This window comes from Suricata suricatta, chromosome 11, assembly GCF_006229205.1.
Source record: "Suricata suricatta isolate VVHF042 chromosome 11, meerkat_22Aug2017_6uvM2_HiC, whole genome shotgun sequence".
Taxonomy (NCBI): Eukaryota; Metazoa; Chordata; class Mammalia; order Carnivora; family Herpestidae; genus Suricata; species Suricata suricatta.
This window is the reverse complement of record NC_043710.1, coordinates 72,287,392-72,312,442: the sequence shown is the minus strand read 5'-3', so window position 1 is coordinate 72,312,442 and position 25,051 is coordinate 72,287,392. Positions and strand designations below refer to the sequence as shown.

Genomic DNA, 25,051 nt, shown 5'->3' with positions numbered 1-25,051 from the left:
AATGCAAATGAACTCAAGAGTCAGCAAGGGTAATGGAATAAATTTTGTAATGAAAATATTAACACGTTTCTGTTTAAAGATGATGCAGTGAATAATGATGATTGTTGTCAATTAAATTCATATATTGAAGCCCTAACCTTCCGTACCATAGAATGTGACCTTACTTGACAATAGGATCATTGTAAATGTAATTAGTTAAGATAAGGCCACACTGAAGTAGGGTGGTCCACTAATCCAGTATGACTTATATCTGTATAATAAGGGTGAATTAGGACACAGATATGCATACAGGGAAAATACTCTATGAACTTAAAGATAGCCGGCAGCAAACCAGGAACAGCCTGGAGCAGATCACTCTCTTCTAGCCCACAGAGGGAACCAGCCATGCCAACCACCTTGATCTTGGACTTCTAGCCTCCAGAATTGATAATAAAATTCTGTTGTTTAAGCCACCCACCCGCTTTGTAGTAACTTGTTATAGCAGCCCTAACAAACCAAAACAGTGGTTTTACAAAATAAAATGTCAGTTTACCTTGTATAGAGTGTAACAGAAAAAGATATAGGATCTATTCAAACAAAAGGTGAACATAATTTATAATAATAACTATCAGAGTAAATGTGATGTGGTAGATACCCCAGCATTAGCTCTCTAATACTGAGAAACAGTTTACTTGAATTTTCTCTGTGCACAGTTGTAAGCTGAGCTACGGTTGATACTGAAGAACAAAACACTAGGAAATCTTACAAAATAGTCTGTGGAGAATGTCCTGAAGATTCAAGGGTTAGAAGAACTACCCAAAGGCAGAGTTGGGGAATCTGAATTATAGGAAATCCTCATTAATTTAGACTCCAGACATTTAGAATGTTTCTTAATTCATTGGATTTTACTTTACACATATTAGTAACATTATTAGCGGAGGAATATTTAAATGACTGAAGAATAGACTATTTTCAAGCACTCTCCAATATCTTGTTTTTTTTAATTGTGGTATGAACGTTTACCATGACCTCTGTCCTCTTAACGGATTTTTAAGTGTACAGCGTAGTATTTTCATCCACAGGCACAGTGTTGTGTGTCAAGTCTCTAGAACTTACTCCTCTTGCATAACTGAAATTTCATACACGTTGATTACCAACTCCCTATTTCCCTCTCCCCACTGGCAACTACCACTGTAGTCTTTGTTTCTATGAGTTTGACTGTTTTAAATTCCTCAAATAGGTGGAATCAGGTGGTATTTGAACTGTGACTAGCCTGTTTCATTTAGCCTAATGTCTCCAAGGTTCATCCATGTTGTTGCATATTGCAGAATTTCTTCATTAAGGCTAAATCATATCCCACTGTATGTATATATCCTATCTTCTTATCTGAGTGTCTGCCAGTGCATGCTGTTTACACATGCTGGCTATTGTGCATAGCACTAACCTGAGCACGGGAGTATTAACATCTCTTCAAGCTCCTGGTTTCAATGATTATGGATAAACACCCAGAAGTGGGACTGAGTCATGTGGTACTTCTGCTTTTCATTTTTTTAGGAATCTCTGTACTGTTTTCCTTCACAGCTGCAACATTTTGCATTCCCAACTCTGTACAAGAGCTTCAGTTTTGCCACATCCTCACCAATATTTGTTGCCTTTTTTTTTTAAAGTTTATTTTGAGAGAGAGAATGTGCATGAGCAGGGAGGGTAGAGGAACAGAGAGAGAGAGAGAGAGAGAGAGAGAGAGAGAGAGAGAAAGAGAGCGAGAATCCCAAGCAGGCTCCATGCTGTCAATGCAGAGCCTGATGTGGGACTCAATCCAGTGAACCATAATACAGTGACCTGAGCTGAAATCAAGAGTTGGATACTTAAGTTACTGAGCCATCCAAGCACCCCACCATTTTTCTTTTTCTTTTTTTTTTTTTTATAATGACTACCCTAATAGGTGTAAAATAACATTTCGTTGTTTTAATTTTCATTTTCCTGATGATTAGCAACATTGAACATCTTTTCATAAATCCGTTGGCCATGTGTGTATCTTTATTTGTTCAGATCTTTAGCCAATTTACTAATTGCATCACTAGGTTTTTTGCTTTTGAGCTGTAGGAGTTTCTTATGTATTTTGGAAATTAACCCTTTATCAAATATATAGTTTGCAAAGTTGGCAAATATTCTCTCCCATTTTGTAGGTTGGTTTTTCACTATGTTGATTGTTTCTTTTCTTGTGTAGAGCTTTTTACTTTGAGTAATCCCACTTGCCTATATTTGCTTTTGTTGCCTGTGCTTTTGGTGTCATAACCATGAAGTCATTGCTGAAACCAACGTCTGAGGCTTTTATAAGTATTTAAGTTTTTAATATATTTTAAATTGATTTTTATGTATGATGTGAGATAAAGATCCACTTGCATTCTTGTACATGTGGATATTCAGTTTTCCCAGGACCATTTGTTGAAGAGATTTTTCCCATGTGTATTCCTGGCACCCTTGCCAAAGATCAGTTGCCCTTATATACATAGATTGATTTCTGGGTTCTCCGTTTGGTTTCATTGGTCTGTACGCCTATCTTTATGCCAATGTCATACTGTTACCAAAAAAACCCAATACCCAAAACAGTCTTGAAAAAGAACAAATCATACTTCCTGATTTCAAAATGTGTTATAGAAATATACATCACAAAACTAAAGCATCTTCCAGTATCTTAAAATAGAACTTTACTCTTATGAAAAGATGTTGTAATGAGTTCCAGTTAGTACTTGGATAACGGAGACCACCTAAATCCTTATCTCTCTACATGTCCTCACCAAAAAAATCCTATTAATTCAAAAAGGAGCTCATGTAAACCATTCATGAAGTTATTCTTTTAGCATTAGTAGGAGACCAGTATACCACCAACCTCAAATTTTCTATAAGAAAAATAAACAGCAAAATTAAGAGTTTCTCTTGCTGCTTACAAGCAGGGAGGGTTCCGGGGGAGGAGTTAAAAAGAGCAATTGAGATGTCCCTCTGGTACCTGGAGATGAACAAAAAGAAGGAAGTAAGGGGCAGGTGGAGGGGGGGGGGCTAGTGGAGGTTTATATCCTGCAGAGATGAAAGAGAACCGGAAAGATACCATTTGTTCCCAATAGCCCCAGTAAGTCAACATCATCCATTACATCAACTGAACTTCATTCTGCTAGCAGAAGGCATACTCTCAAATTAGGATCCCTGTCCATGAAATGCCTAGCAGTTGGAAAAATCATAAATAAATAATAAAATACAAGGTGTCCAAGGGAGAACATATTGAAATGAAAATATAAAAGAGTCATTGAATTTCAAAGAAGAATTTAAATGAATTAAAGACATCAAAAGGGTCAAAGAAAAAGTGGTTGATACAGAAGACAGGCATAGGAGATCTGACGTATAATTGGAATCTCTAAAGAAGAAAAGCAAAATATTTGAACTAAACAGATACTAATCCAAGAAAAATGTTCAGAAATAAGAAAGCTGAAATCTACATATCAAAAAGGCCCACCGTGTCTTTGGGAAAATTGACTCAAAATGCTTAAACTGAAGACATATCATAATAAAACCATTAGATCTTAGAGGCAAAAATTCCTCAGCCTCAAGCAAAAAGGACAAAGTATGTAATGGCTCAGAAAAGTAGTTTGGCATGATACTTCTCAAGGGTAGCCTGTAAAGCAAGGCAAGAGTGGAGCAGCATTTTCAAGAAACTCAAAAAAGTGTGAACCACAGGTGTTAAATTAAGCTGTCCTTCATATCAAGGCTGTGGAAAAACCAGTTTAAAGCATGCTAGGACTTAGGGAGTACTGTGCCCAGGAGCTCTTACTAAAGAATGTACTAGAGCAGTGGTTTTCAAAGGGAAGTTCCCAGTCCAGAAACATCAGAATCACCTGAGAACTTAGAAATGCATATTCTCAGGCCCACCCCAGGCCTGCTGAATCAGAAGCTTTGGGGTGAGGTACATCAATTTGTGATTTCTCAAGTCCTATAGGTCATTGTGATCACAGTCCACAAAAGAATGAACTTCTTCCATCCAGGAAGATCATTGAGACTACTTTGGCAGAGGATGGACAGCAAGCATTTAACATTACCAATTATATATATAAATCTTAGATATGGGTGGAGTCATGACTGGAATAACAGTGTATAAAGCATCGTATATAGGACCAAAATAGAGCACAACTAAGAAATGAGAGAATAAAAGAAAGGGAAAAGTAGAATAAGACCATTAATTGTTACGTAGACAAAAGGTGGAATTCAGAGAATACCATTTAAACTTGGCAAGAGAGTAAAAGATTAAGGAAGAAAAAAGAATTATGGCATCATAAAAGACATAGTGGCAAACGTAACCAGTAGAATAACTCAACTAAATGCAATGCCTGATTCTGTGCCAAAAAGAATTGCTGAGAGAACTTTGTTGGTACAGTTGATAGAATTGGAATATGGAATGTGAATTAAATATTACACCGATATTAAACTGAGTTTAGTAACCGTAATGCGAACACTCGGGAACCTCGCCTTGTTCTAGAGGATACACACTGACTTAGGGTGAAGTGGTATGTGGCACGTGTAGCCTGCGCTCAGTTCGTAAGAAGTGGTAAGCATGGGAGCAGGAAGAGGCAAGCGTGGCAAAATGTTAAAACTTGCTAAGTCTGGAAAGGATCCATAGGAGGGCTTTTTTTTTGTACCATTCTTGCAAATTTAATTTAGGTTTTAAATTATTCCAAAATAAAGAGCTTAAAAAATTATATGTCAATCAGTCATTCTTAACTAAATCATTTAGGTTACCCCAGTTCTCTGTTTCATCGGCTTATTGTGTTTATTTGAAGGAAACAACTTTTCATTTCTTTGAAAAATCCTATACTTCAGGGTATCTGGGTGGCTCAGTCAGTCAGTTGAGTGTCTGACTGTTGACTTTGGCTCAGGTCATGGTCTCATGGTCTGTGAGTTCTAGCCCTGTGTCAGGCTCTGCACTGACAGCACATGGAGCCTGCTTGGAATTCTCCCTCCTCCTCCTCCTGCGCTGCCTCCTCCTGCCTCTCCCATGAGGGCACTTATACTCTCTCTTTCCCTCTCTCTCAAAATAAATAAATAAACTTTATTTTAAAAATCCTGTACTTCAGACCTTGCTAATACTTATCAGTCGTGTCAATAAATTTGAGTTTAGTGAATTTTATTAGAACAAGATAGTGGTGACTAGAGTTGTCATCATCAGTCATGCCAAACGCCGTTAGATACAAAAGTATATTTTGATATTAAATTTAAAAGATTAGAATGGCTTTATAACTTAAAGTATTTTTTAAAAATGATTGCTACTTATGTATACAGTATGATTTGAAAATAAGGTAAAAAATTCATTTGATTATATTTTTTCATAATTCAGGAATCATTTGGTATAAACTTCATATAGACATAGCAGGACAAGTTTTGCATTGAATACTTCAGCTTTCCACTTTGCACTGATTAGCCCAGACAAAATATCCAGCAAATAAGTCTAGTTGCTTTTTAAATATACTAAAACTCAGAGTATTAATGTGAATTAACTCAGGGTGGAAATGGTGAAGATGAGTATAAGCGGTATGTCCTTGTTTTAAAAAATTCATTTATTACCACTTTAACTCAATTTTGAAAATAATGAAGTACTTTGTTTTTCTTATTGAAGATATGGATGTAATGAGGCCCTTAATAAATGAGCAGAATTTTGATGGGACATCAGATGAAGAGCATGAGCAAGAGCTGCTGCCCGTTCAGAAGCACTACCAGCTGGATGGCCACGAGGGCATTTCGTAAGTGTTACGGTCATACGTGTCCTTTTCTTTTCCGTTATGATCTGTTTTGTAATCTACAGGTAAAGCACTTTTCTGGATACTGCGGAAGACGCATGGATGAGTCAGATATTGTCCCCACCCTCAAGGTAGTTCTGGTCTGCTTGGGAAAGAGGAAATACACCTAAAATACAGAGCCGTGTGTGGGAACTGCTGCAGTACTTACTAAATAGCTATGCATCCTGTGAGAAGGGAGAGCTGATTGAAAGGAACAGAAATTTTAAGAGCAGCGGCTTCTGAAGTGGTTAGGAGTTAGGAGTTAGACGGAGTTAATGGTGTGAAACAGTTGTGGTGGTAGGAAAGCAGTGGAACCTTTTAGATTCCTTTCTAATATTTTGTCAACATTAATAGATTTGAGTAAGTTCATACTCTAATAGTAATTTAACTGCTATGCAAAGTTACATTTTAATTGATCAGAAATGAACAGTATAAACTAAAAAAAATTTAGGTAAGCATTTTTTTTTATAAGTTTAAATTTTGGGCTACTCTTCCTAGTTTATTTTCTCTTGGTCAAGAGACTTCCTTCAAATGCTTAGTGGAAACTTAGGCAAAATTCCTTAGGGAGTATCTGGTATCTAATGCTAATTAGTATTTGTCTTACCTGATGATGCACATAGTTTTAAAACTTGTGTGATTTTTCTTTTAATTAAGTCCCTGTTAGGTTGATAATCATAGATCATATATGTTTAGTACCAGGATAACAGTAGATCATGTCAATAAGTTGCTTTGTCTTATCAGCCTAGCCATGTATAATCTTTAGCATTGTTCTTTAAAAAATTTTTAAAAAAATTTATTTATTTTTGAGAGACAGAGACAAAGCACAAGTGGGCGAGGGGCAGAGAGAGAATGAGACACAGAATCCAAAGCAGGCTCCAGGCTCTGAGCTGTCAGCACAGAGCCCGACACAGGGCTCGACTCACAAACCATGAGATCATGACCTAAGCCAAAGTTGGACGGTTAATTGACTGAGCCACCCAGTAGTCCCTATCTTCAGCATTGTTCTGAATGTCATAGAAGCAAAGAATCTTAGGAGAAAATTACCCTGTCTGTATTTTTAAATTTTATTTATTTATTTATTTATTTTTAAATTTTTTAATTTATTTTTGAGAGACAGAGAGAAACAATGCGAGCATGGGAGGGTCAGAGAGAGAGGGAAACACAGAACCGGAAGCAGGCTCCAGGCTCTGAGCTAGCCGTCAGCACAGAGCCCGACATGGGGCTTGAACCCACAAATGTGAGATCTTGACCTGAACCGAAGTCGGAGGCATAACCAACTGAGCCACCCAGGCACCCCTCTGTATTTTTTTAATATGTACAAAAATACTTTCACTTAAATATCTAATTTAATCTCCATAATAATCCTCTATGTTTTGCTTGTAAATGGCAAAGATAGGACTTGAACCAAATATGATCTCTGGCCAGTTCAACTTGTGGTTGTGTGCAAGTGCTGTTGAGTGCTTTGCCTAGATTAATTTTCAGTTCCCTTCTAATGCTAAAACCATGATCATGTGATTTTTATTAAAAGCTTTTCCCCTAAAATGTTTAAATCTTACAACTTTTACTTTTCAGATTTGTGCAAACTCTTATGCATCTTCTTAAAGGAAATATTGGAACTGGACTTTTGGGGCTTCCACTGGCCATAAAAAATGCAGGCATAGTGGTAAGACTTTGCTTTGTGACCTCTTGCTAAATTAGCTATCAGTTCTGATGACAGCAGAAATTGCAGGCTAACTTCTGGCCTAGTCACATATAACCTGATCAGGTGACAGTGAGATTGTATTGATAAGGTTGGGTGAACGATGATAGTAACATTTAATAAAAAATGAGAATTACTTAATTTCTGTTTAACTATATATTTAAAGTATTTGACAGATCCTAAAATAGTATTTAATTTTTCCAAGTATGGTTATAGCTCATCCCTTTGGATTTTTCAGAGATTTAAGTAATGTACTCATATCAAGAGATATATTTATGGAGTAGCTTATTTTGTGTTGGTGAGATTTTATAGTTTTTAAAATTCAGAATAAAATGCAGTTTTCCGATTTAAAGAGTAATAGTTAAGAAAAGGAATAACTCTTTTGAAAACAAATATGCAAATTTTGTTATAACCAATTATAGTAATTGCAGAGAATCATGGTAAGGGAGAATTATGAAATAATGAAATTATATTTAACTTTTTTTTCAGAGGTTTAAAACCTTACTGATTTTCTAAGAACAGTTTTAACTGTCATCTTTACCTGCCTCTGCCTTTGTCCACCCTAATTTAGGGAAACGTAAAAATTTCTGATTATAAAAATAAATGTTGGCAATATTTTGTCGGAGTCTCAATAATCCAGGGATTACTTTGATTTTAGTAAACAAATACTTGTAATTTTTTACGTACCACTTTTTCAAGTAATCTTTTTCTTGGCATACTTTCTCCCATAAAATAAGTGCTCAACAAGCACTGCCCCAGGTCTGCACAGCGCTCTTTCGTCATTCAGATGTGATCCGTAGTCGCATTTGATCATAACCGTGGGACAGCTGCTCATGGACTTGCCGTCCGAGGTCAAATGTGATGTCATATGCTGTCCTAGCGTGCCGCCTGGCTGTCCTCTGTATTCATGGATGTGGATAGACAAGCCGATGAGATGGAGTCATATGCCCTTGTCTTAAGTGTTGCTGAAATTCTTTCAGAATCAAGTTTATGAATTTTTTTATGCAAATGACAAATCATTTTGTCCAACAAAATTGGTTCCCACAAAAGAGCAGTCCATTGTCTCATTGCTTATAAGGCAATTTAGGTTTTGTTACAATTAAATATTTAAACCTTATCCATTTTCCCCCCACAGCTTGGACCAATCAGCCTTGTGTTTATAGGAATTATTTCTGTTCACTGTATGCACATTTTGGTACGGTGCAGTCACTTTCTGTGTCAGAGGTAAATGTGAATTTGTTAAGTATACATTACTTATTTTAAAGCTGTGTGTCTATTTAAGAAGTCAGATAGTCTTAACTGTGCTTTACAACTAATAATTGCATTTCCTCTAATTTATTATATAGACAAGTCTAAAATAATAAATATGAAAAAAGATAGAACTTCCTGTGATTTGGTCAGAATATATTTGTTCCTCTTAAAAGAAAACCTTATTAGTGAAATGGAATATATAAATATATATAAATATATAAATAAAAAAACCAGGAAAGACCTGGGGGAAATGGAGGTAGCAGCACTACTTTTAGTTATAGAGTAATGCTCTTTAATTTGTTAGGAGTTCATTTTAGGGTATAGTGCCTTTGGTGTTCTTTGCCAAAATGTGGGTTGGTAAGTAGTCAATAAGATAGTATTCTTTTTCTTTATTTTTGTATCATGAAATGCTTCTACTATGCAATGGACTAACTTTAAAAAAAGTAAATATTGCCTATTCTAGTAAACTAATATTCTAATCTTAACGCTTTTTGTTGTTGTTGTTAAATGTTCTTAAAACTTTGGGCAAGTCATTTATGATCTTTAAAGAATAATGATACTTGAAAAAAAGTGGGAAAGAGAACATGGGGAAATAATAGCTACCTCATGGGGCTAAGGATTAGGTAAGGTAGTTTATGTGTAAATATGCTGTAAAGCCCTGTGCAGATGCATAAAATAATGCTCTTCTAAGAATGAATAGTGTAGGAATGAACAATGTAGTTGATGTTTTTAGATAATCGAAATATTTAAATATTTAAATCAGCGAAGCACAAATATTTATGTCATATGACTACTCCAAATATATAAACTTTAACGGTAGATAAAAACTAATATATTAGTAAAAACAGATTTAAAATTTCATGAGACGTATCCTAAAGCATACAGATCTTGAAATCTCAAAAACTCCTCTGTGAGTATATACTCTTGCATTTATTTCTTCCTATTTATTTGATGTTCTTTTCAAGGGTGGGATATTTGGACCAACTTAAAATTTGTGTTTTTCATATGTATGTATGTCCTTAAATTACAGGTTTAAAAAGTCAACATTAGGTTATAGTGACACTGTGAGTTTTGCTATGGAAGTAAGTCCTTGGAGTTGTCTTCAGAAGCAGGCAGCATGGGGACGGTAAGCATTTGCTATGTTTCTAATATCTGGTTATCAAAATCACGTTACTTTTCAAGTATTTTACTTTGACAAGATACATGAATAGAAGCATGATAAAGCTGGGGGAATAAACAATCTTTAGAGTTAGACAATTTGGGTTCAAACTCAACTCTACCATTTTTCAGTTTTATGACCTGAGTCAAATGGTTTATCTTTTTTTTTTTTTTTAGTTTTCTTGTTATCCAGTGAATTTATGGTGATAACTTCACAGGTTTATCATAGTATTTTAAATAAAATTATATCTGTCTAACCTATGATATAATCATGTTAATATTTTTTAAGGAAAGGAGAAAATGCAAGAAAAATCTTGCAGTCTCTTTATTTTAGATAAAATTGTGGTGTTTGGCTTATATGCTTGGACATTTGAAGTATTTTAGACAGTCTTATTTTACTATCTTATCCTTTAAATGTAGCTTTATCATTGGTAGATATGGCTGATCAAAGCCAGATGAAGACAGGACTGGAAGGAAAAATAGACATAGGTAATCAACAAAATGATGACCATGGTACAGATGACATGTGCTGTGGAAATTAAAAGAAGGAAAAGAACAGTGCTAGTAGAGTTTATGGTTAAATATGGACTTTCCGAGGATTTGCAGGAAGGTCAATTTATTTATGAGCTTCTCAGAGTTCTTGATACCCCAAGTAGAAGAAGGAAAACAGCCTATAGCCCTAGGACGATACTGCTCAGATGCAGATCCCATCACTTCAACCTTAGTTCTCTCTCTGGCTTCTCACAGCCTGTGAGATTAGGTCCAGATTCCTTAGTGTGGGTTATAAAACCTTTTCAAGCTTTCTAGCTTATCTTCTGCCACATACAGGTGCATTAAAAGACCCTAAAGATAGTCAAGCATAGGAGGGAAGGTCTGATTTATAGACCAGACTGTTTGACAGCTTGACATTGATTGTCAAAGACTGTAGTGAGTTAATGGATGAAGGCTGTTGTAGTCACTCATTGTTCCCTGGACAAAATGGAGAGCTATGGGCTGTATATTAATAATATGTAGGCAGATTTATAACTCGATTAACCACAGTACCCAAACTATGCAAATTTAGTGACATCCCTTTCCCACTTCTGTACACTGTTTTATGTAGCTGGAATTCTCTTTTTTAAAATATTTATTTATTTTGAGAGAGAGAGAGAGGGAGAGAGAGAGAGAGAGATAGTGGGCGGGCATGAGTGGAAGAGGAAGAGGGACAGAGAGAGGAAGAGAGGTTCCGCCACTGTCAGTGTGAAGCCTGACACAGGGCTCCATCTCACAAACCCTGAGATCATGACCTGAGTCGCAGTCAAGGGTTGGACACTCAACTGACTGAGCCACCCAGGGGCCACTGTGGCTTGAATTTTCTTGGGTTTCTCATGAAGAGATACTATTGGAGCTTACTCACAGCTAAGCTACTGGAGAAGTCTTTGGTCTTATGATTTAGGGCCACACCCCCAGGCCTCTCCCATTTCATGTTATTAATGATTTGGATAGTGGAGAGCATGCTCACTCATCAGATCTGCAAATGACACGAATCCGAGAGAGCTGGGAAACACACTGGGTTAATCAGAAAAAGAGCTCAGGAAGTAGGGGAGATGGGCTTCATCTAAAAGATGATATGTTTTCAAGAAATCAATATATAAGCAGATACTCAGACTGTTGAATTTCAGAAATAAGTGATAGGGAAATTTTGACTTCTTAACTGAATGGAACATCCTTTTACTGAGTAATACTTCGCTGGTTCACGTACTGATAACAAATGTGTGATCTTTGTAGAAAATAAATTTTATTTACTTATTTTAAGGAAGTGAAAAGAATATAAGCTATGATAAAATGTTTTAAAATAGTTTAAAAAGAGAAAAATGTATTAATGTATCCGCAGCTCTTATTGATACTTATTTGTAGGTATCTCTTTTCAGGAGTGTGGTTGACTTTTTCCTGGTGATAACCCAGCTGGGGTTCTGTAGTGTATATATTGTCTTCTTAGCTGAAAATGTAAAACAAGTAAGTATTTCTCTCTAGTTATGGAGATCAGTTTTCTTACCATTCCATAGTTTTGGCACATTTCCTTTGAGTAAGCCCTGGTTGAATATGAAAATGTGTTACTTTCATAAAGCATGTTCCTTTGTAAATTTTCCTTTAGTCGTCTTTTGTGTAAGTTGGATTTTCTGCTGCTGTTGTTGATTTTACTTTTCTTGCCATTATATATCAGTAATGTCTGTTTTGTCAGATCAGAACTGGACATAATTTAACTGATTCTTACATTCGTGAAATTTAGATCTCAAAAGCAGATAAACATGTTTTGGGAGCATATTTTTAAATTGATATTTTATCAGTAAATGTTGATGGCTTATCCAGCAACCTCAGCAGTGAAGTAAAAAATGGGCATTACTAAAATCCAGTAATTATTGCTATTGTCTGAAAAGATACCATGTCCAAAATGTGTAGTGTTTATAATTCTCTCCATTTTATAAGGGTTCGCTTTAAAAGGAAGTGGTTTGCAGTCTTGGTAGAGACTATCAATTTGAACAAACATGCAAAGCACTGAAATAAAAATGCTCCCCTATCAAAACAAAGCCAGAACACGTTTCTTTATGCATTTTAACATGTAACTCATATATTACACCCTGTTCTGCTTTAATCATTATTTTAATAACATTTATTAACTGTCATATGTGGATTGTACAATAGTAGACAGTTTACATAGTAAGATATAGTACTTGTAGGTATTTTAACGCAAAAATGATAATGTGAATATGTTTTCTAAAGAACCTATATGTAGATATATATCTTTGACTCACTTTTTAAAGTATAAATTATGCTTCATTTTACATTTAGACCAGGAATGACAAATGTTCCAGTTTTGCAGGCCATATGGTCTTCTTGACATAGCCATAGACAATAATGATAGTAACAAATATATATGGCAATATTCCAATAAAACTTTATTTGAAGAATTTAGGTGGTAGGCTGGATTTGGTATATGGGCCATAATTTGCTAAAGCCCCTAGTTTAGATTTTTAATGTTGGAAAGGCTCACTGAGTCAATCTTTCCTTATAAGAGGGTCAATGCTTTTGTTAGCATTACTCATTATAGACAATGTTCTTTTGACTTACAAGTATTTAATTGCACGAGTTGCATATTCTTTTGACTACTAACTCAGTCAAGAAGCTATCTGTTGTCAAGAACTAGTAAGACATACCATCTTACCAGTCATTGATGTGAATATGAAGGAAATGATCCTTTTCCAGGATTATGCAACGTGGTAGTAATGTATCTTTTCTATTATGTTCTAAGAGAGCCACCAACAAACTTAATTTGAATTTATGAATAATGCTGCTAATGCCTTATAATCTTACATTAATAAACTATGACATTTTTCATTTGGTTCTTACCACTACTCTGTAATATACAAAGCTCATTTTTTGAATGTGTAAACTGAATCTCACAAAGGATGAGCAGTGTGCCCTAAGTCATGTGGATTAAACTGAGACCTAGGTCTGTGACACACTGCTGCCACTAGTTACATTATTTGTTCATCACTGGACAGGACCTTGTCTGATTTTAGTGGTGCGTGTGTGTGCATATGACATAGCGTATATAAATGCGTACAGTACATGTCTATAAGCTTAGGGTTGGTGACTGTCTCCTATGAAATATTATCAGTTGCATCCAGAATTGAATGGAGGAATTTAACTCATTTGCACATGTTCTAAGACCAGGTAGAAAAAGTGACTCCCTGGGAGGAGAATGAAAAGTCCTTTTGAGTCATAAGAAGCAACATGGTAAAAGAAATGCAGACTTGAGAAAAGTTGAAAGCCGTGGTGAACACCTCACCTCCGCAGAGCAGACAGATGGTCGCTGAGACAGTAGCACCAGAGACTTTCCCTCTCTGCACACCTGTTCTCTCACATTTTATAGCAGTCTCCAAGAGTAGACACACTGGTCAATTATAGCTTACCAATTGCTACTACTGTTAAAGTTAAAAACTATAAGTTTATTACCACATTAATCTGCATAAAATCAAAGGTGCAGTATTTTATCAGATCAAAGAAGTTAAGGGTTATCTGCCATACAGATGTGTGAACCTCCCACTCTGTAACTGCCGCCGGACTGTTTCTGGTCCCATTACGTCATTGTGGACAGTTGGCAGGAGAAAATGGATGGATAGTACCTCCAATGATTCTAATCCATTGTGGTTACGGTAGCTCCCCTCTGTTCCTACTCGAAGATACTGTAGAAAATTTCAGATAGATAAAATAATGTTTATGGGCATGAAGAATGGGAAAGGGATATTAAATTAAGAGAAAAAAGATACAGTGATACTTAAGATTTTGGATTTTAAAGACAGACGATCCAAATTCAAATTGCATCTCTCTCAGTTTTAAATCACACATTTGTCAAGATCCCTGCTCAGGCCTCAGTTTCCTTGTATGTAAAATGGGAATAACAACGAAATCTCCCATTGTTCCTCCGAAACTTATCATGAGGCTCAGCTGACAAAACGTTTGTTAAAGCCTTTGCAAAATGTAAAGCAGTTAACAAATATAGGGTGTTCAGGCTTTTTAATTTTGTATTTATTTTAGCTCTGCTGAAGAACATAATCTACCTTTGGAATTTTAACCATTAAATTACTGAATCATTGAAAATTAATAAGTAGTAGATTTTAGTAAATTTAAACTTTAAATGGAAACAACTGAATTTAGTAATTTTATTTTATAATATTTATTTCAGTGTTTTGCATTTTGGTAAACATGTGAGATCATAGGAAGTCCTATTAGATAGCCAATATCAGTCTCTAGAGGGCACCAAAGGACTCAAATGTTTACCTGAATCTTGCTCTGGGTATGTATCTACACTTTATTTTATTTTATTTTTTAATCCTGACAATTTTTATAACCATTTTTCTACCAAAGAATACTAAATTTCATGAGATATTTGTGGTAGAATTAATTTCATGTTCCCAATCATTTCACCATTCAAAACCCCTTTTTAAAATTGGTTATGTAACTGATTTTCTCTTGCCGGGTATCCTTGTTAGAGCTTAATGTTGATCATTATCTAATCTGATTATTGGCAGTACTTCTTTGATAGAGAAGCATTTGGCTGTAAATAATTGTGTTACTGGGAAAATGAGTCAACAAATAAAATGTTTTTAAAAGCCAATTAATATGAATGACCAGTTTTGCTTCTAATATCAAATTCTAAAATACAAAGTTTTGGGGGCAACTAGGTGGCTCAGTTGGTTGAGTGATGACTTTGGCTTGGGTCATGATTTCATGGTCTGCAGGTTTGAGCCCTGCATCGGGCTCTGTGCTGATAGTTCAGAGCCTGGAGCTCATTTTGGGTTCTGTGTCTCCCTCTCTTTCTGCTCCTCCCCTGTTTGCACTCCGTCTCTCTCTCTCTCTCTCTCTCTCTCTCAAAATAAATAAATAAATATTAAAATACAAAGTTTTGATGGCCAATTACAAGTTAAATGTGAGGTATGCATTTCTTAAATGGTTCTCGGTATAACCTGATAGTTTTTAGTCCAGTACAAATTACAAATTGCCCATCTAATTTAAAACTAGTAAATACATTGTCTGCGGTTTAAGATGATATGTATATTTGTAGTGATACTAAACATTGCTTATCACAGATTAGAAGCATAAAATTAAAGGAAACACTTGAATTGTTAAATCATAATTTTGTTCTAAATCTCTGACTTAGGGGCCTCATAATACTTATTACATTTAGAGAGAGAGAGATGTCAAAGTGGAGGGCAGGTAGCTAGCTGGGCAAGACCCCCCTTTCTGGATTGCAGGGTTTTGGCCCAGGTAACATACAGGAGTCACAAGCTACAAATTCTAGTGTCTCCCACCTGGGTTTGGATCCTAGAACTACCACTTACTAGGTTGATATTAGGTAAGTTTTTTTTTTAGACTCTCCCTTAAACCTCAGTTTCCTCAATTACAAGGTAACATTAATACTACACCCATCTCAAACAGTTGTTTTGAGGATTAGATGAGATGTTGTATATACTTAGTTCAGTACTCAAAAAATGCTTCCTATTATTATTATAGGATCTTGTTCTTAAGAATTTATGTTTCTAGAGACTTGATAATGTCATTTTGTTGAAAGAGGGAGGGATACAGTGTTTGTGGGTAAATCGATTTTCTGTAGTATTTAAATTATAAGATTGTACACCTCTACTGTGAGTTTTTAAGAGTGTCTTTAGAGTCCTCCATACTTTCATTTTTGTTTTTGGAAGTTTTATTATGTGATTAATTGAATGAGACAGTTTTTAATATGTGTAACTTATTAATTGTTGTATCTCTCTTGAACACTGAATGTTGGTTTACAGAAGTGGCTGAATTAAATTGATTTATTGAAGTTTTTGCTCTAGCAAAAATTCATCTACATCTAGCACATGGTCATGCATGAATTTAGTGGATTCTTAATATTTATTGATAGTGATGGTTATTTATTTACTTAAAAGATTTTATTTTTAAGTAATCTCCACACCCAACATGGAACTTGAACCCAACCCCAAAATCAAGAGTTGTATGCTCTAACTGCCTGAGCCAGCCAGGCGCCCCTTTGATAGTGATGATAATTTATAAAGTTGTTTTATAAACAGCTTTAAAGTTGGGCTATGGTTTCTGAACTTTATTTTGACTGCTGTGCATTTCTAAGAGGTACTTAGAGCTTGTTTCCTCCTCTGAAGAGAGTCAGAGTAGGATATCTGGAGTAGAATATGGTCATCCTACTCAAGAATGCATCCCCTTTTGACTATCTCGGAAGCAAATTGAGCCTTTGCTGGAATCATGAGCACAAAGCTTCAAAATACATTGGTAAATTCATCCTCATAATATTCTAGCCAACTTTCTTTTTACAGTATGATAAAAAGTTCTTTTGCAAAGAAGAATTATCCTATTTTAGTTATCCTTAAATTTGATAAATATGTATTTCTAGGAAGCTAGAATATCTTGAAAAAGTATAAACACTTTATTATAAAGGATTTATCATAGAGTGTATAGATAATTTTCTTTGTTCTGTTACTTATAAGTTGATGAAAGTTTTTTTCTCTCCCTCTTCCTTATTCTCCTGGTAATCTTGTGTAGGTTCATGAAGGATTCCTGGAGAGTAAGGTGTTTCTTCTGAATAGTACCAATTCACCAAATCCATGTGAGAGAAGAAGTATTGACCTAAGGATATATATGCTTTGCTTTCTTCCATTTATAATTCTTTTGGTCTTCATTCGTGAGCTAAAGAATCTATTTGTGCTTTCATTCCTCGCCAACCTTTCCATGGCTGTCAGTCTTGTGATAATTTATCAGTATGTTGTTAGGGTAAGTATAACATGTTTTTTACCATTCTTAACCTATGTTTCTTAGTACGTCATTCTTTGTTCACTTTGGAGGTAAAAATAATGGTGTGTAAAGACCCCCACTTCAGTATGCGGCACACAGGAGCTGAGCCATAAACGTGGGCCTCCTGCTCAGCTGGAGCACAGGCTTTGTGTTCAGGCCTAGAATCTTGGTAAATCTGCTCCTGGGCTCTATGACGTTGCTGCGGAAGATACTGATACCTACCCTATTGGGTTGTAAGATTTAGGAGTGCCTCAAGGCACTGCGTAACATGCAGCAGAACTCACTGGTGTTTTGTTTATTCTTGTAAGACTTGAACCAGTCTCGAGATGTAATTTTATCATTTTCTTTCACTTCTGAACCTGTTTTTGCTGCCACCACTTCCATTCACTGTCACTCTACTAATCTATAACCTCTCTCTCTGAAGTATGCCACCTCAGCTGATTTCATTGTCTGAAGTCTGGGGATCCTAATCCTATAAAGTATATTCTTTTAAAAAAATTGTTGATGGAATTCAGGGAATCTGCAAATCTGCTAAAATTATTTGTAAGATTTAGTGTTTATGTATGTATATACACATTCTTCTACTGAGCAGTGTGTAGCTTTCATCTCTCAGAGGGGCCGACGACTCAGAAAAGATCAAGAATAAAGGTCCCTGCTTTACTTTTTCCCTGATCCAATCCATCTTGTACTATTGCAATTGTCCTAGAACCTCCATTGGCAATTTATGACAAAACTCTGTTATGATGGGTGTGTTTCATTCCCCCCACCCTGAACTGTAACACCTGTAGACATTTTGCTACAGCACATAAGATGGAAGGGGACAGGCAGGAACATCTCATAAGGCTTTCTGTAGTTGACGACCCCTTACTTGAGCATGGAAGAGTTCGTGGAGCAGAAAAGGAGGTTCCTTAGGTATAGGGAACAGTGTGGATCTTGAATACCAGTTAGATATTCTCAAATAACCCACTTAAATGCCCTTTTAATTTTGACCATAACTTGTATTTTCCATCATGTATCACCGTTACATCACACAGGTCTCTCTACGCTTCAGATGTTCTAGACCTCTTTATTACCCAGATTATCCGTGTGCTTTTACACTTCGGTTTCTTTTTTCATCCTCTTTTCTTGGCCTTGTATTCCACCTCCCATTAAGGAGGGCAAAGAACACAGGATGGTAAACAGAACAGGAGCCAGACTTGGGGTAGCTGGAAGATGTAGTCACTGTGGAACCAGAGATCTTGAACAAGATGTACAGTTTGTGAATCTCCACGTAGCAAAAGTTGGAACAAGGCTGTGGGTTGGGACCGCATAATCAAAGCCAGGAACAAGAAATATGTACAAATAATAAGAGTAATGACAACTGGCTGGTTAAAGCGTAAGACACTGCAGCCAGAAGGAGACCTGTACGAGGAAGCAGCAGTTATGAGACAGAAAGCCAAAATCAGGAGCCAGGGAACTTGGAGACTGAAAGAGCAAAATAGAGTAGAAGATGAATCTCACTGGACACCACGAGCCGTGGTTGATAACTGACTATATGGCGCTCCATTCAGACTGAGTATGCTTATGTTATTTCCTGTTGTGCCAGGAGCCATACCCAGTGTGAACAGCCTGGGACTTGAAGGTGGAAACAGGTAATCAGGAGCATTGAGCTCAGATGGAGTGTGTGGGCATGGGGAGACAATGGCTTTGGCAGCGAAATTCTAACAGCTTGGCTACATTTAACATAGGATGCTTAAAGTGTTTATTGAAAGGATTATTCACTTTTTATACATTTGTTATTATGAAGCTCAGAAGTATCTGATTTCATGCTTTCATTTTACGTTCTTTAAAATAAGTAAAGATGTAACTTCTCTTATTTTTTCTTCTTTCTCCAGAATATGCCAAATCCCCACAATCTTCCAATAGTGGCTGGTTGGAAAAAATACCCACTTTTTTTTGGTACTGCTGTGTTTGCTTTTGAAGGCATAGGAGTGGTAAGGATTTGTTCTTTATTACTATTTTTAAAAATTTTAAGTCAACACAAAGATTTACATACATTTAAAGTGCATTTTTCTTTTTTGTTTCTATTTTCTAGATTCTAGAACACTATTTGCAGGTTGGTAGGATAGACATGAACTATGGTTTAGTATAGATGATTTTTTTTTGTTTTATTAAGGAAAACTTAAAGCCTGATACAAAATATTGAGTATAGTATGATGAACCCATGTATAAGCATCACCCAGCTTTAAAAATCAACTCCACACCTACTTTGTTTTATCTGTATTCTATCCTCTACCAAGCCCAAGTTACATTCAGACAGACCCCAGACATCATTTCATGATTTGAAGGGAATTGAAATTGTGACAAATTTACTATTACATAGAAGAATCAAATATAAATTCTCCCTTTAGATTTGTACATGTCATATTTGCTTTGAGAAATGATATCATAAAGCTGATACCAAGAAATACAAGCACCCTGAGGATTCTGAGATCTTAAATATGTCCATTCAAGGTGCTTCCAGTCTATTTAAAACCTGGAATGTATAGATTTGGAGGAAATAGAATATCACTCTCTGCTCTGTAGCTTAATGCTTCATTATCAGATAGTTTGGTGTAGGAGCAAAACCACTTATACACATCTATGTGAACCACAGAGGAACTAGATCTAGAAGACAATCTTACCGCATTTTGCCTGGGTTCCTGCTCTCTCCAAATTCTCCTTTAGAGAATTCTCACATATTCTTCCAGTTCCACTCCTTGCTGTTACAGAACTAACTGCAGGTGTTCACTTATGCCTCTAACCAGCAAGCTCTAGTTAACTACTGGACATTTCCAGTTAAGTTCTTCCTCTGACCTTTTAAAAGTTCAGCAGCTCCAAAATATGACATAGACTATGTTATCCAAAGCCAACTTCACTTTCTCATTTCCCAGTTACTTTTAGTTTTATTTCCAATTGCTCAAGCTTGAAACATTGGAGCAGTTCCTTTCACTTTGTCTCTGGTCCTCCCATTTCATCAGTAATGAAGGCATGTTTAGTTTTCTTTCCTATTTCACCATAAATGAAAATACATTTGAAACACCCAAATGCTGCTTGCCACAGAAGGAGCCTATATAAATGTGATTTTCCTTCCCTTTCTCCTTTTCTATCTGCACTTCTTGACTATAGCCCTTTATTTCAGGTCTGGGTGATCTCTACAGCATCCAAATTGTTCTCTCTTCTGTTAATCAGTTAATATTCCCATATGGACCTGATCACCTCAAAAGTGTTTTTGAGTTATTATCTCATAGTATTATTGTGTGGACCACTTGAGATGTTGCATGCAAAGCATCTAGAAAAATACCTGGTGCAGGGGGGGTGCGGGGAGGGTCCAAGATGGCAGTGTAGGAGGATCCTGAACTCACCTACTCCCAAGGACACACTGTGTCAACAGCTACATATGAAATGACCCCCCTAAAGAAGAACTGAACACTAGCTGAAGAGTTCTTCCACAGCAGAGGATAAAAGGGCCCCATCAAGACAGATGGGGGGCACAGAGATGTGGTCTCACCAAAAACCCCACCCCCAGCACAGCAACCCAACGTAGGGAGCTTCTCCCTGAAGAGCAAGGGGTTTGTGCCCCACATCAGGCATCCCATCCCGACCCTTCAGACCTGCACTGGAGAGACAAGCCCCAGCGGGACTTACATCTGTGGGATCCAGAGGATGTAGGATCTGAGAAACTCCTTTTTAAAAGGCCCACATATGGACTCACTTGCCCCAGAACCTAGCATAAAAGTTGCAGTTTGAAAAGTGCCTAGACTATTATGTGGAGGAGATTCATTTGTGAATCTTAGAGAATCTTCTGGAGGGGCAGGAACATGTTGGGACTTTCTCTGGGGATGGAGGCACTGGTGGGCACCATTTGGGCAGCCTCCTGTGCTGCTGGCACAAGGGGACACTCACAAACACAGCAGCCTCCCTCTGCCTTATTAATGCTGGTGGGGGTGTCCTGCCCCCGGTGCTCTTCCCCTGCTGTACTAAAGCTGTGTGCAAGTGTAGTTCTCACAGGGACGCCCCTCGGTCCCTGGCTCTGGTGGCTAGGTGAGTTTACATTCCAGGGCCCCATGGAGCTGTAGCAATGGAGAGACAGTTCTTGGAAGGCTGCCACTCCCAGAGCACTGCACAGACAGCTGACTGAAATGCACCCCAGTCAGCGAAAAAGGCTTATTTACAAGTTCTGAAGCTTTAACCTGAGGTGCAGACTTCAGGTTTGAGGCTACCGAAGTGCTCTCAGGGAACACAGACAGGGAGACCCCATCTTGTGCTCTCCCTTGGCCTCGCTACAGCCTGGTGGTACGTCCTGGAAAGGAGCTTATACTGTTGTCTGAAGCCTCGATTTTTGCAACTGTTGTCCAGGGGACCCCTCCAGATCTTCTACTGTAGAGACTAGCAGTGTTAACAGTTAATAGCTTTGTACGACTGTATATTTACATACTTCAAACACTGCTGCCTAAGAATCACTTTCAATTATCCTGAAACTTGGTACTGACTAGAATCCTCACACTGGAACACTGGCAGGTCTTGGCACGCCCTCAACAACTGTAATTTCTCAAGATTAAATCAGGATACTTAGACAATCATGAAAGTTCAAGAGACAGCCAAGACCTAGATCAAGGTTGAATGATAAAATTCATCTCCTACACAAGGACACTCCTTCAGGACTGGGAGATATAGCTGTTTCAGTTAAGACACAGAAACAAACACAAGGAATCAAGAAGCATGAGATGGAGGAATGTGTTCCAAATGAAGGAACAAGACAAAACTTCTGAAAAAGACCTTTAACGAAATGGAGATGAGTAATCTACCTGGATAAGTTATGGTCATAAAGATGCTGATGAAATTTAGGAGGAGAATGGATAGACAGTGAGAACTTCAACAAAGAGAAAAATACAAGTACCAAACAGAGGTCACAAAGCTGAAGGATGTAATAACTGAACTGGAAAATAATACTGTGTCTGGTCCGTCCTGGCCAGCGGGGCAGTTGATCGCAGCTGCGGGTTCCTGAGGAGGGAGTGAGAATAGGGAGGCAGGGAGCACAGAGAGTGAAGGCAAGAGTGTTTCTGTTCAAGCCTCAGTTTACTGAGAAAAATACCCACACCTATATAGGGTTTAGGGCGGGAAGCTGACAGGGTTGGTTGCTAGGAAACAGGGTCAAGTGATTTTTAGGAAAAGGCTAGAGAAAAGGGGAAACCGAAACTGAAAATTCAAACACAGCATCTAAATGATTGGTAAGAGAGCCCAGACTTGCAGACTACAAAGCTGGCAGTGATGCAATTGACACCACTTAAGCCTAAATGCAGTTGATCTTTTGTTCTACTGGCTACTCCAGTCTGGCCATCTCCAGTCCCTGAATGGGGAAATGCACTTCCCTAGCCGATCTTTGTAATTCAGGTAGCTCCCCTCAGGGAGCGATACTTCCTTGCCTGAGGCGGCTGAGATCGGCTGAATCTTTGCAGCTTCCCACAATACTGGAGGGGTTTAGCAGCAGACCAGATGAAGCAGAACTGAACAGTGAACTCGAAGACAGAGCAGTGAAACTCATCCAACAGAGCAGGAAAAAGGAAAAAGTAAGGAAAGCTTAAAGGACCTATGGGACAACATCAGGCAGAATAGCATTTTCATTATAGGGATCCTCAAAGGAGGAGAGAGAAAAAGAGGCATAAAAAATAACAAATAAGTAATGGCTGGAAAATTCCCTAACACAGGGAAGGAAACAGACATCTGGGGCCACAGATAGTTCCAAATAAGATGAACCCAAAGAGACCCACACAAACACACATTATAATTAAAATTGTCAAAAATTATAGAGAACTTTTAAAGCAGCAAGAGAAAAACAACTTGTTATGTACAAGGGAACCCCCATAAGGCTGTTAACCTATTTTTCAGCAGAAACTTTGCAGAAAAGAAAGGAGTGGCATGATATATTCAAAGTGCTGAGGCGCAGATGCGGGGGGCGGGGGGGGGGCGCGGGGGCAAGAAACGTCTAACCAAGAACACTCTACCTGGCAAGATCATTTGGAATTGAAGAAGCACTTAAACTGAACAAAAGGGTGAACATGGCATCCTTGACTTTTCCTGATCTTAGAAGAGAAGTTTCAGTGTTTTCACTGTTGAGTTGATACTAGCCGTGGGCCTGTCATATATGGCCTTTATTATGTTGAGTTATGTTGCTCATGTACATACTTTGTAGAGTATTTTTATCAGGAATGGATGTTGAATTTTATAGGTGCATTTTCTGCATCTGTTGTGGTGATCATATGATTTTGATCCTTCATTTTGTTAATTTGCTGTATCATGTTGATTGATTTGTAGATGCTAAACCCTCCTTGCATCCCAGGAATAAATCCCACTTGATCGTGGTGTAGGATCCTTTTAATGTATTGTTGAATTTGGTTTGTTAATGTTTTGTTGAGGATTTTTACTTTTTCTTCCTTTTTTTTGTGGTGTCCTTGTCTAGTTTTGATAATAGGGTAATGCTGGCCTCATAAAGTGAGTTTGAAAGTATTCCCTCTTCTTCGGTTTTCTGGAAGAATTTGAGAAGTATAGGTATTAAATCTTATTTGAATGTTCAGTAGATTTCGTTTGTGAAGTCATCTGGTCCTGGACTTTTGTTTGTTAGAAGTTTTTTGATTAGTGATTCAGTCTCCTTACTAGTAATTTTTCTATTTAGATTTTCTGTGTCTTCATGATTCAGTCTTGGAAGTAAATATCTCAAGAAATCTGTCCTTGTTGGATTTATTGGCTTATAATTATCCATGGTAGCCTCTTACAACCCTTTGTCTTTCTGTAGTATCAGTTGTAATATCTCTTTCATTTCCGATTTTATCTATTTGTGCCCTCTCTCTTTTTTAACTGGTGAATACAGCTAAAGTTTTGTCAATTCTGCATGCCAACTATAGGCAGTAATACATTATTGCATGTTTGAAGGTTGCCAAGAGAATAAATCTTTAAAGTTCTCATTACAAAAAAAAGTTATGATTCTCTACAGTGATGAATAATAACTAGACTTACTGGGGTGATCACTTTGCAGTGTATACAAATATCAAACTATTATGTTGTCCACCTGAAACTAATATAGTGTTATATTGCCAATTTTATCTCAATTAAAAAATGATTGTAGTACTTGGTAAATAATTGCTGTTAGTATTTCTTAGTAACTTTTACCATATGATCAGATCACATGGCCATAACCTCTGAAGATTTGCTAAAGTAGCTTAACTCTTCAGTTAGCTTTTTTCTTTTTTTTAAGTTTGTTTTTACATAATAAAAGTAACATTAATCTCAGCAAATTGACACCCAGTAGAACAGGTGGATACAGAAGTGGTTGTAACTTGAATCCACATAGGTCAGTACACACACGTGTATCTCCTCACGCTATCGGCTGAGAAGTCCTATAAGCGGAGATACAGTCACTGCGGGCCCACTCAGCACCCAGGTCTTGATTTCTAAGTACCATTCTACAACAAAAGAACCAAATTTCCTTGGAGAAATGGCTGATTCTGGGGCTGAAACAAGGATTTTCAAGCATTTTGAAGCTTTTGGAGCATTTTGTGGTGCCCAAACATACGGAAGTCCTCAAACAACAAAAGGACAAAGGCATACCAAAGGAATACAAGGAATACGAGGACCTACTGGAATTCACAATGACCAAAGCTGGAGGAAGATGAGCAGCAAAATAAATCCATGCTTTGGATTTCTATCCAAAGTATAAGACAGTATACATGACTGCATCCTAATGTAACTGAGCAACTAAATATATGTACACAGAGGTATTCCCAAG

General features: G+C 37.1%; 1 protein-coding gene across 1 annotated transcript in view; it reads left to right on the top strand.

The window, feature by feature from the left end:
* Positions 1–5,640: 5,640 nt before the first annotated feature.
* SLC36A4 (solute carrier family 36 member 4) overlaps positions 5,641–25,051 on the top strand; it is a 35,165-nt gene continuing 15,754 nt past the window's right edge. The window contains exons 1-7 of the mRNA XM_029957300.1: positions 5,641–5,762; positions 7,371–7,461; positions 8,633–8,721; positions 9,779–9,874; positions 11,817–11,901; positions 17,002–17,229; positions 19,125–19,223. Of these exons, the coding sequence (XP_029813160.1) occupies positions 5,641–5,762; positions 7,371–7,461; positions 8,633–8,721; positions 9,779–9,874; positions 11,817–11,901; positions 17,002–17,229; positions 19,125–19,223 (810 nt within the window). The remainder of the gene's footprint in view (positions 5,763–7,370; positions 7,462–8,632; positions 8,722–9,778; positions 9,875–11,816; positions 11,902–17,001; positions 17,230–19,124; positions 19,224–25,051) is intronic.